Source organism: Pholis gunnellus, assembly GCF_910591455.1.
Source record: "Pholis gunnellus genome assembly, chromosome: 8".
NCBI lineage: Eukaryota > Metazoa > Chordata > Actinopteri > Perciformes > Pholidae > Pholis > Pholis gunnellus.
The window spans coordinates 1,519,075-1,531,977 of record NC_136534.1 but is presented as its reverse complement, the minus strand read 5'-3'; the positions used below and the strand labels follow the sequence as shown (position 1 = coordinate 1,531,977).

The following is a 12,903-nucleotide window of genomic DNA, read 5'->3' as shown; positions in this document are numbered from 1 at the left end:
ACCACCAAGAAGATTAGCTAGTTAATTGATTAGCTGATCAACAACACATACTTTGCCAACAATTCAGAATATTAAATAATAGTTTAATTCATTTTCAAGCACAAATGTCAAAATATTGGTAAATGTGGTGCCTTTCCCTGTCTTATGATATCCCTGAATAAAATGTCTTTGTGTTTTGGACTGTTGCTCGGACAACACAAATATTTATTTTTGAATCAGATAGCTCCTGATCAAAATCCAGTTGCCAGTTTTAGGCCACTGCAAAGTTCTTGTATTCTTGCATATGTTGAAAACAATTTAAACTAAACGAAACAAAAAACATGTTTACATTTCTCTCCAGCAAGGAATCACAAAAAAAGACTGGTTTGGTGTATTAAGTCAGGATTGGTATCAACACCAGCATCCAAAATCTTCCAACAATCCCTGGCCCACCAACGTGGACACCCACTACAGTATTTAGTATGTAAATAGCAGAGGACTCATTTCTCGAAGAGAATCAGGTTTTTAGTCTTGTGTATCTTGTGAGTCTGCATATACGTTCAGAAAACCTCTTGACTAAACCTAGTGACGAAGTAATCAGAGGTAAACTCATTTCTAGAAGTAGAGATTCACAAGTTCAAACATCATTATGAACCACAAGAGCAAAATGGACACATGAAGACATGTTTGACCCTCCTCACGAAGTCAGTCACAAGGTTACAAGCAATTTATTAGAAGGGAAAACTATGTTATGGTGGATTTTAGTTCTTTCAAATTTCTATTGTCATCCTATATTCTCCATTAATTTCTAATATTTTAATCAATTTTCATCATTATATTTATTTTGTTACTCTAGTACTGCATCACTAAACACGGGGCTCTCCATGCAGCACAGATCTCTGAGCCAGTACAGCTTGTGAAGCAGGTCCTGACAAATCCTGTTCATAAACACGGTTGTGTTTCTGTACTATTACATTAAATGCAACCATTGCAAACAACCTGCTTCCCGGTTTGCTGTGGCCAGTCTGCTCTCAGTATGTAAGAACTGCAGCTATTTGCTCATCTAGCAGTGATGCTGAACTGGAACGCCGTCCTCCTGTGAGACTGATGTTGTGTGCTACAACATTTTCCCCTGTCACTTTAAGGTCAAGGTATTTTTCTTTTAATGGGTAACAGTGTGACAGTGAATACTGTCTTGTTCATAGAGGAAAATCATTTCTAGGTCCAGCCCCTGGTCTTTGATATAACAGACAAAGGTGGGAGGAGACAGCAGACGTGTGGCTGTTACCTGGACTCAACGGGGAAAGGCTCATAGAGGAACTTCTTGTAGAAATCCTTCTTGATGTCATGGACGAGGATAACGGCTTTGCCCTGGTCATCAAACTGAGGCCGACCTGCTCGGCCCATCATCTGCAGAACATCTACACACACAGCACAAACATCACAAAGCTGTCACTTTGTTGTCCAGAATTCTCCAAAGCTTAATTACAACTGTTTTTAAAATGAGACTCTTTCCCTCAGTCTATTTCCAAGGTTGAGATTAATGTGATTAATCAAATCATGTAAAGTCATAATGTAATGGGGAAATGACACACAATAGTCATGGCGGCAAAACTAGGAATTATACCTTAAGGCACAAACGCACTGAAAGTGATAAAGGAAGCAGCTCTTTTGACACGCGTCTGTGCTGCAGGCATCACATCTAAAATACCAACACCACAGGAGCAGCAGTATTTTAGGAAAGCTCACTATTTAGGCAAGATTTTGTAGATTACAGAAACCCCTTGACAACTTATCTTTTCTGTCACTAATATGATATGAATTGAATGTGAATTTGGCGTCAAACGATCCATGGAAGACAAATCACTCTGAGTCTCACAAGAGTTTTGAGTAGAAAAACGCTTCTCTTACCACTTAAACAATCTTTGGCTGAGTACCAACACCGTGCTGCAGAGAGCACACAAACCGGCCACCAAGTTACAAACTAAACTATGTTAAGTAGCTGACAGCTGATGTGAACCACAGCCGGCGACGTTTGCATTTGAACTAGATAAAGCGTCAGTAGTAGTATTATTATTATTATTAATAATTATTATTTGTTTAAACAATATTTCCCTCTGGGGAAAAATCCTTAGCTTTGTATTCCTTCTAGCTCGCTTCAAACAGGAAAAACTGCTTTGGTTGCTGGCTCCTCATTTGAAGCTCCAAAATCAAATGAAGTAGAACCTTCGAAGAAGTTTAACGCGCTGCATAAAGATTGTGGTTGAACCCTATGAAACAATAGTTGTATAAGTGTGCATCATTACGTCAGAAGCTTTCAGTGCGGTTGGGCCTCCAAAGTGTCATTAGCGGACATTCAATCCATCGCTTTCATTACACAATCATAATGTAAACGTCTATCCTGCTATGGTAGATTAAGGGAAACTGTCCTGTATGGAGAGGCGTCTGCGTACCTGTAATGGGGTAGTCCACGTAGCGCCTGGATTTACCATCAAAGTATTCAGTTCCCTTAACGACCACCAGGTGAGCAGGAAAGTTCACCCCCCAAGCCAGAGTACTGGTGGCAATCAGAACCTGAGAAAAGAGACGAGAATTTACTGGAATTACACCACAACTAAATGACACAACTTTAAATAACTACTATTATAATAATAATACATAATAACTTAAAATATCTACAGAACAAAAATAAGTAAAAAAATGCAGTATAGTTTGAGTATTGTAAATGTGAGGAAAACATGGGAACATGGGCAAAATGGGAATGTATATGCAATGTATCCATCACAACAGTTCAATATTTTATATATAGTAAATATTTTAAGCAGATACCACAGATTTCACGTTTCAGACCAAGGCCAGAGCTTTAAGCTGAGCAGCAGTATAGAACGGATGAAATCTGCAGTAAACACTCGGGTAGGTAAGCTCAAGGGTGAGCAACGTCGTTTGGAGGTATGTTAAGTAGTCTGCTCAGGTGTGGTGAGCGGTCTGAGGTCGTACCTGGATCTTACAGTTGACAAACAGCTCCTCCACAGTCTTCCTGTCTCTCTCATGCAGGCCTGCGTGATGCATGCCGATCCCAAAGGCCAGTGTTAGCTTCAGGTTAGAATCCCGCACTGTGGCGATGATAGCCTCTATCTAGAGACGGACCAGAGCACAGACGGTGATGGATCAAAGAACAAACCAAACTCAATGACACAGCAGATAATAACATTGACAACATGCAGGGTTACTGTAAAACTGCAATTATTGTTTTCTCTCCAATAGGGATGGTATCTTTAGGATTGTATCCATACTAGTACTCTTATGGATACTGCTTATTGGTTAGGTTCCTTATCTTTAGTCTTATCGGTTCTCCTTGATTTTTTTGAGAAAAAAGACGAATAAGAAAGAATCCACATTGCTTTATTATTCTTGTATGTAAACAAATAGTGTTTCTTGAGCAGCAATAGAAGTTCTAAAATCTTTAAAACACATTCTCAGCTAAACAATTATCTAAGTGATTATCTTTCATTGATAACCCTGTTCTTCTGATCAAACTCCGTATGACATGCTGCTGTTTCCTCTCTTACTTTTGAGGGTTTTATTGGGTTTGAGACTACCAGAATTCTCAGCATCTACTGGAGTCAAATGTTTTCTTCTCTCTGATCATGATGTGAGTCTCCCTCTGTACTGAGCCGGAGACAAAGACACAGAGGAAGAGAGAGGACGTTTGAGACGAGGACATCTCACTCCAGAACTAAGAAAGTACCGATAGCAGAACCTTTAACTCTGGACTGAATCGATACTGACAGGTTTTTACTCATTTAGAACCGGGTTTCGGGGGCATCCCTACTCTCCAAAGATGTTGTGACCTGACACCTGTAGAAGGATCATTTACAAGACCACCATAGTCCCAGTTCAGTTGCAGACATCATTAGCATGGCTCTCCTCTGGTTCAAGTAGGATCGGGGCATCTTGCCTTGTGTTATCTAATGTCTTCCAGCCAAGACAAACTGTTGGGTTCAAGGTCAAACAGGTGTAATCTGAGTGAAGAGAGACAGAGCTGTGGAGCAGAGCTGCAGGACGAACCAGGGACAGACACACCAACTGGTTTCTGTCCTCCATATTGTGTTCTTTGCCTTTTGAAAAATACTTTATTTGAAGGTAAAGTGTGAAAAAAAAGCATTTACTATGCACCAGTAAAACTGATATCCAGTATATATATATATATATATATATATATATATATTCTCATTAGAATCAATTATTCAAACTACAATGCATCTTTCAAATACTAATAATAAGTAATAGAGTGAATGCCCAGGCCCGGCAGAAGAGAGCCGGGGCTTTGGGGCAACAGCAGCAGAGGAAGAAAGAGCTGTCAGGTCAGAGGGGGGGTTTGAGGCGGTGGGTGACCCCCGGGGAGAGTTAAGCAGCTATCGCCAGAAGCCTGTCAGTCAAACAGCAGGGAGCTGAGCTGCTACACGGGCCAGCGCAGAGAAGCAGCAGCACATGTCAGCGGAACACACAGAGGCCAGGCACGCTGTGCACACACAGACAGGAGCTGGGCCTATGTTATGTATCTGCAGGGTTCAGGAGACACAACTGAGGACTATGTTTCATTTCTAAACCTGAATCTATTATAGTTGAAAAAGTTCAAAATGCTACAACATGCAAACTAATAGTAAACAGAGTAGGTGACGATTGAAATGATTGTCAGCAAGTGATTTTTCCACAAGCCTTCTGCATTTTCTGTCACTTTATAGCAAAGATGAGGAATACTTTCCTCTGAAGATCAGCCCTCAGCCCTCCACCTGTATGGATCTATTAAACACACAGAGCATTACACAAGATCTATGACCCAAGTGAAAGCTCAGTGATGCTTTGCCATTTTCTTTGTTTATGGAAATGACAGTATCCCTATGTCTCAAAAGTACTGATTATACAGTTTAGATCTCAATGTAGCAAATCTTCTTGAGATTTAACTTCAACTTGCTTCAACTATTTTAGACGGACTGAGCCACCGCTGCTAAAAAAAGTCAGATCGATCTCTATGTTATTCTGGTAAAATAGTCACCATGAGTGACTATGCAGTAAGCTTCTACGGACTAACAATTCCTATTAACTTTCCGCTCCCTAATTGATGCAATGTTCATTACATAGTTGGTCATCCAGGCTCACACCCAGGTTCCTCGCAGTCCGAGTTGGCGTCACCACGGTATCGTCCATGGTGATGGACAGGTCTCGGTGCGGGCAACCCTTTCCTGGGAGGAACAGTAGCTCGGTTTCGTCCAGGTTGAGCTTGAGGTGGTGTGTCGTCATCCATGTCGAGATGTCAGCCAAGCACGTAGCGATGCGTACCTCCACTTGAGTGTCACCAGGAGGAAATGACAAGACCAGCTGGGTGTCATCGGCATAACAATGGTAAGAGAAGTCATGTGAGCGAATAACAGAACCCAGAGATGTTGTGTAGGTGGATCTCTGCTTGTGGTGCTCAAAGCACCAAAAAAATACATTTGAAAAACTCAAAAGCAACGTCCCAGAAATCACGAGCCGGTTACTGAAGATAATCCACAGACCGTGTTGTGAGCAGTTTAATGTAGGAACTATTTTCTTTCTATGGAACTACACCCTCCAACCGTATCACTGCACAGAAGGAAGCTTGCGTGATACGAATCCTGCGAGCGCCTTGTGTGTCTCGCCATCTTGCGACGCTGCTACAACTCCAGTTTTGGGGTGAACGGACCCTTTAATACCTGCCTACACAAGCTAAATGTGTATAGACAAGGTCGAGCAACCAGTACTGATCACTTGATGCTTGTGGTTTATCCAGCTTCACGTCTACTGCTTTACTTGCGGGTGACCTGCTCTCAATACTGTACCTGAATGCATCCTGTGTACATACAGTACAGCGTTAGCTTAGCGTACCTCTCTCTCGTCCTGGTGCAGCCACTGTTTGGGGTTGTCCTCTGTGGCCAGGAAGGCAATGAGGTCCAGAGCAGTCAGTCGAGTTTGCCGTCGCGATGAGACAAAAATCAGCACCGGCTTGGCTGGGGAGTGGCTACGTATCGCTGTAAAGATGTATATACAAGTTTCACATACTGTGTATTGTCTGTTTGTTACTGCTGCAGTAACCATTGTAGAATGAATTTGGGTGCAATGATGCTATGTTTCAAAATGCCTTTCCTGGTGGGTGCAGCACACATTAAAGAATAAGGCTGCTGTTATTATATATATTATATATTTTTCTTTCATTCAATAAATCCCATTAAAAACTAAAATCAAGTGTTAGTCTGTCACTGAATACTTTGTGACTTCCCTCTCTGTCTGTGGCACTCGGTTTAGTCAACTAAAGCTACAAAAGGATTGTCAATGTGGTATACACTCAAATTCAGAACACATGCATATTGTGAGCTTTAACAATGGATAACTTTGGATTCCTGGTCTTAAAAAAAAGTCAATGCCCCTCTTGATTTATCTGAAACACACATGGATTGCATATTGTGTTATTATTACTTTGACATAACACAAATGGAAATAACTTTGCAGCAGTAAGCTGCTACCAACAAATCAAATGTACACATGTATAAATGTGCATAAAGCATGTGCACATGTGGACGTGGAGCAGTACCTTGGAAGGTAGGCTTGTTCATGCTGGCCATGCGGGGGCAGTAGTGTTGCCCTGGGAAACCATGGATGTGAACTTCCAGCGGTACGGGGCGAACAGACGGACGGAAGTTAAACAAACCCACCTGTTACACAGAGAGAGGGGGGCAGGAAAAAAAAGATTTAATGTGAGCAGCTGCCAACATGAAGCCCCATCTGGCTGTAATGCAAACTGTCTGTCACAGAGCAGCCGGCCACTGCTGGACTCTGCTGTGTTGTGTTTCACCTTTGATGCTGTGTCTATTGTGTGAAAAGGCGATATGCTAGCAGTGGTATGATCAGCGGCATGTGATCAGAATATAGGACGTTGTGAAGAGTACATGGTAAATGGACCAGTCATTCATACAATGATGACAGGAGCTACCATGCAAGGTACCACCTGCCCATCAGGACTCATTCATACAACATTCACACACACAGGAACAGCCTGCAGGAGCAACTTGGGGTTAAGTGTCTTGCCCAAGGACACATGGACATGGACTAGCGATCAAACCGCCGATCCTCTGATTGAAGGACGACCCTGCTCTCCACGGAGCCACAGTCGAGTACAGTGCATTATTTGGTGTGCATGGTGTTGAGGGCTGCTGCATGTCTACAGACATCTTCAAAGCCTGGCTAATGGATTGGACAGCTCAGTCCTGACAGCAGACAGATAATCCTGTTTGCTAACACTGTCTCTCTTAATGTGTCTGTGGTGATGCACAATATGTTTAGTCTCTACAGACATTACTAGATAATATATTGACCAGTAGCAGTGGCCCAAAAGAGAAAAAAGAAACGTGTAATCTTAAGTAATGAAGAACATTTGTGAAAGATAGCAGCCTTTTGTGTCAAACACACTGTAACTGTAAACATTCATTCTTTATGTCAAACAGACTGGGACTCTAGAAGACTTTATCAGGAAAAGGTTACATGATGAAAAGGACATTCAAATCTAAAATGCATTTTGTTTTCTCAACCTCATCCAGATCTGTGGAATTTCTACTGCTCCGGATGGTCTGTTGAATATTACTGATGGAGAGCCACACAGTCAGTGTTCTGAGCGGTCCCTACCTGGGCTACCGAGATACCTTCTAATGGACCCAAATGTTGGGACATTTTGACCCAACAATGTTGGCTCAAGGTGCAACCAAAAACGTTCGGAATTATCATGTGTGAGTGATAGTTTTATAGGCCTTTGATCTTCTAAAAAAGGTTTCAAATTTCTTCATCAGACAAAAAATGTATAAACAAACACATTTTGACCATGTGTTTGGGCAGAGAAATGGTCACATGTACAAACGTATAAACTGAGAATAACGTCAGCTTTAATGTTGAGATGCTGGCCGAAGGAAAAACAAAGAGAGACTCTACTGGTATTTGCTGTTAAGAATGGACAATATGAAAGAATGTAACAATAATCTGCTTTGAATCATTTGTTCACATTGGCGAGCTCAGACTGCAGCTAACATGAGCCTGGGTACAATATCAGCACTGGCCTTCAGTATAAAAACAGATCAATGAGTCTTCTGTGTATCATTTGCGATGCTCCTCTCTGTTAAAAGCTGACAGATCAGCTCACCCATCCTGATGACTAGGACTTAAGCATGGCATCCAGACACAGATGATTATAGAGATAAACTTCAACATTAACTTCAGTCCAAAAGTATCGGTTTATCTTAATTGCTATTATTATATACATTCAATCCGATATGAAGAGGCGGGCAGCAAATGAACCATAGAAATACAGAGCCAGACAAAGACTGTGGTTTCTGGCTGGCTCCAGTGCAGCAGTTCACTGTTGCTCATGAATCTGATCCCTCCATCTAACCAAAGAACAAGGAGTCAGAAAGTAACGAGAATCCACTGACAAAGTATTACTAAGCAGCCATGTTCTGATATGTGTGTGCTTGTGCCAGGACGAATATCTGACCTGTCCGATTCCCAACCAGTCAGCGAGGTCTCGCGCATTGGCCAGAGCGGTGGACAGACCGACTACTCGGACGGTCCTTGATGTGTGAGAGGAGATGAAGTTGGTCCGGGACACGATGACCTCCAACACTGGACCTCTGTCCTCACCTGGAAACAGATAATGGTATAGTCCAATCAGGGTGTTAAAGTACGACACAGTTATGTTTTCGTGCCTTCACGCTGGTATGGGTTTTATGATCTGGAACATTTGGCTGTGGAAATATTAGCCTCTGACAGACAGTCACATGCATACTATCTTGTATATGCTGATCTGCTGCAGTGTGTCTCCTCATAGCAAGAGGGTTGTGGGTTCCCCTGTGTGTGTGCAGTGTTACATGTTTGTCCTCTGGCTTCCTCCCACAGTCATAGGTCAGATTAAAAAACGAAATAATAATTGTAGTCCCCATCAGTTTATTCCTACTGAGACTGCACTGTTATCTGCATGCTAAATTGAGTTCACTTCCCTTTTCTCTTGGGGCATCTTGTCCATTCGTGAGCTTGTAAATATTTGGATAGAGCTGCACAGCAGCTGTCTGACTGAAAAGCTACTTTTGGAAGCAAAATTGTATAGGCACAAACTAGTGGCCATGAGCTTAAATCGTAAAAAGAGCTGATGAAAAGTAACCCATTCATAGCCACTCCTGAAGGTCTGCTGTAGACTCTTACCCAGCAGGTGGATCTCATCGATGATGAGAATGGCTACTTTCTGGACGTAGCTCCTGTTCTGCCAGCTTCGGCTCACTCCGTCCCACTTCTCTGGTGTGGTGACGATGAGGTCGGCCTGAGCTATAGCTCTCATGTCTGGAGTCACATCACCCGTCAGCTCCACCACTCTACACACAGGTAAGAACCAGGAAACACTTCAGCCTGCTCATTTCTGTCATTACTCCTTCGTTTACATTATGGGAGGGTATATCTTTAATAAAATAAGACATAAATACACATAAGGCTTTTTCTGGACTTTGTAAACCCTCCATATGATAGCAGTTCATGCCAACTCCATAATGTATCCTGTGTAGTGTCATCCATCACTGACTGAGAGGAGATGCTGTTTTCACTTACTTCTTCCCCAGTTTCTCCTCAATCCTGATCTTCCAGTCCTCGATCCTCTCTCTGACCAGGGCTTTCATTGGGGCGATGTACACCACCTGAACACACAGCAACAAATACAAGCATTCGTTCAATGGAGAGAAGCACTGCCAGGTTTACCTCAGCTGGATGTAAATGTCAACTTTCTTACCACAACTTCCCATGTTGGAACATCTCGAAGCAACAGTAAATTAAATGACTTTATGTTTATTAACATACAAATAATGCTTATGAGGTCAAGAAAAATGTTCCAAAAATCATAAAATGCGTTGATTCATCCTAAACGATGGTTGACGTTAGGCTACCGTAGTGTTTGACCACTAGTAAGACTTTAGGAGGCATTCTTTCTATGAGCAGCATCCCTGCTTAGCTTCACAGGCAGTGCACATCCAGGCATGTCAGGCAATGTACGTAGAAAAAGCTTTAAACAATGACCGTTGCAACATCACAGTACACTACAGAATATGATCACCAATAGAGAACCTGTGGAGCTCCATGACCATGTAGTTTGTGAAATTCAACATAGAGCATTGAATAGATTGTTTGCCATGGTTTTTCATTTCTTTCTGTAATCAGCACTTAGAAGCGATGCTGACCAGTAGAAACAACAGCAACAGGTCAGTTAGTCTTGAAACAAACATCCCCTTGAATTCAACAGTGAGACAGACGGAGCCATCGAGTCAAACCTTAGCAGTCGGATACTTGTTGAAGACCCGGAACATGGCCATCTCGGCTGCAATGGTTTTTCCAGAGCCCGTTGGCGCCCCCAGCAGGACGTTGGTGTCGGTGTGATACAGCGTGTGGAAGATCTGAGTCTGGATGGGGTTGAAGTGGGTGAACTTGTACAGGCTCTCGTACTCCTGGTTCCCCAAGGCTGTCACCGGCAGCGGCTGCAGGTCCAGCAGCTCTGAGAGGGGAGAGTGATGGGAGAAGATGAATCCGGAGCAAAAAGTAGGGTACATTAAAAAAGAGGTGATACGGTAGAGAACAGTACGTCTGTTAAAAACATGAACTGAAGGTGACACTTCCTGTTCCGTAAAAAAATAGTTTAAGTATGTCAATGTTGTATCCTGCACAATTATTCATTCACTTTCATGAAATACAATAAAGTATGATGCTGAATATGTGGACATGAGAATAACACACAGTTGTTCAAGTGTAAGTATAGATGTAATCACAGAAAACAAATACTGTGAAAACTACTGAACCTCTTCAGCTTCTCTTATCAAAGTAAAACTAAAGAACGATCAAGTATGAAGTACGACTCAGAGCAACTTGATGATTCATTAGGTGTCTTTGTATGTGTGACCACCTGATGAATGTATCAATATGCTCTCTCTTTTAGCTGTGTAGGGTTTCCTCCAACTAGAAATATATATATACAGTATATATCTCTTTAGCTGCTTAATGCTCCACTATGTCCACCAGTTGCTCTCCAGCTGAGTCTGTCTGCTGTTGGTGCAGAGCAGGTAGAGCACAGTGCGTTTCTTCTTACAGCTGCCTGCGGAACTAAAACGACGGGTTGGCTGATAACGCTGCGCTCACGTCACACAGTTTGAGATGGAACCTTGTTCTCCTTTACAACGTGCAAGAGGTCATATCATCAGACAACAGCTGTATGTCTACAGAGTTGGTCGTGTGAGGGTTTAAAACACTGAGTCTGTTCAATGACGGACAGGAGGGACCCATGTTTGGTTGGTTATCAGGCACTTCTGTAATTAAGTCCCAGTGAAATGAAATTTCTTTTTTCCTGTTTTAATTCTGTTACGCTTTGTTAATTATTTGTTAACTATATGTAAAAAAATAGGCTTTACAGTATTTTGGCATCAACTCCCTGTCTTTCCTCTCCTTTCAAATGTTTGATGACTCACCCAGCACTCAGGGAAGTTTACAAAGCTCAACCAGTCAAATGAGACTAGCTAGCTCCAGCGTTCACATAAAACTGCACTTCACTGTTTGTGGATCACACGTGTTCATTTCCGAAACAACCTGCAAATTTTCCACGTCATCTCTCCCTCGTCCTCCTACTGATTTAACGACACCGTTCACTTCCCTTTCATTCACACTTTAAAACGTTGAAACATCTTTTTCCCAGTTGTAAACGTTGACACCAATCTACAAGTTAAAACCTGGTAATCACAGTAAGTTCACCCTGACATGAATGATGCTTCATAACCTCCACCAAGGAGGTCACCGTTTTGGTTTGCTTTGTTTGTCTGTATATATATCAGCAGTATTACTGGCCCGCTTTTCATGAAGCTTGGTGGAAGGGTGTAGCATGGGCTAAGGAAGCACCCATTACACTTCGGAACAGATCGGAACCACACAAGTTATCTTTCACTTTCGTTATCATTGAGTAAAAGGGCTTAGGACTAGGTGGAGGTCTGCTCTGTTTGAGTGCCCTTCTAGTTCTCTATGGGTTCGTCACTAGGATCTACCGTACTCTTTTAATGGTACACACCTCATTTCAACCATTGTTCATATGAAAACAATAATTAGTGTTGAGTTCCTCCTCAATTTTCACTATCAGCATCCACAGAAATGGAATAGAGAACAGTTTATTTCTGTTTACTGTACAGTCACAGTGCCTGGGTGACCAAATGTTGTCCATAAAAAAAACGATATATCTAATGTTTGAGTTCTTTGAAGATAGTATTTTGATGCACATGCCGACATGACAAACTGACATATATAGAAGAGAGAGTTGTATGAATAAGAGACTGGAGAAGTTGGTCAGACGGAGGCCTTCCTTCAGCTGCTCATATGATCTCCTCTGTGCTGTGGTTTTTCCCTGATAGCTGCTGCGATTGACTCGGCTCTCACTGAGGGGAAATGTGGTCAGAATAAATAAGCTGCTTCCTTTCTTACAGTCTGGAGGAGTGAATGAGTGGAGTACGGGAGGGTTAGCTGCTTTTGATGTCTCTGTGTCTCCGCGTCCAAACAGCGAAGTCATTATGTGGTGTTCTAAGCTGACTCTAAGTTATAGTTGTTGATTTTAGCCAAAGTATCCTTTGGCTTGGGCCAGAAATAGATCTCAGTGGAAGCTTAGTTAGCTTAGCTTCACCATGTAAAAGAACCTCATCCATCATTCATGTCTGTGCTAGTGTAGGCCAGCAATTTCTACGACAGTAAAAAACAGCTCAAGTGACAAAGAAGTCTATTACACATCCGTTTGTATTGACAGTTCAGCAACAACACATGTTACTAGAGTAACCAGTTTGTCCACAATAAGCAGGCTAA

At 42.2% G+C, this 12,903-nt stretch overlaps 1 protein-coding gene across 1 annotated transcript in view; it reads right to left on the bottom strand.

Annotated features, from left to right (window-relative positions):
• Positions 1-12,903, bottom strand: part of ascc3 (activating signal cointegrator 1 complex subunit 3) — a 193,894-nt gene that overhangs the window by 28,740 nt on the left and 152,251 nt on the right. Inside the window, exons 25-33 of the mRNA XM_079165322.1 lie at positions 10,350-10,570; positions 9,637-9,722; positions 9,241-9,407; positions 8,537-8,682; positions 6,590-6,710; positions 5,887-6,029; positions 2,977-3,114; positions 2,433-2,553; positions 1,268-1,400 (exon numbers count right to left, since the gene is read on the bottom strand). Coding sequence (XP_079021448.1) covers positions 1,268-1,400; positions 2,433-2,553; positions 2,977-3,114; positions 5,887-6,029; positions 6,590-6,710; positions 8,537-8,682; positions 9,241-9,407; positions 9,637-9,722; positions 10,350-10,570 — 1,276 coding nt within the window. The remainder of the gene's footprint in view (positions 1-1,267; positions 1,401-2,432; positions 2,554-2,976; positions 3,115-5,886; positions 6,030-6,589; positions 6,711-8,536; positions 8,683-9,240; positions 9,408-9,636; positions 9,723-10,349; positions 10,571-12,903) is intronic.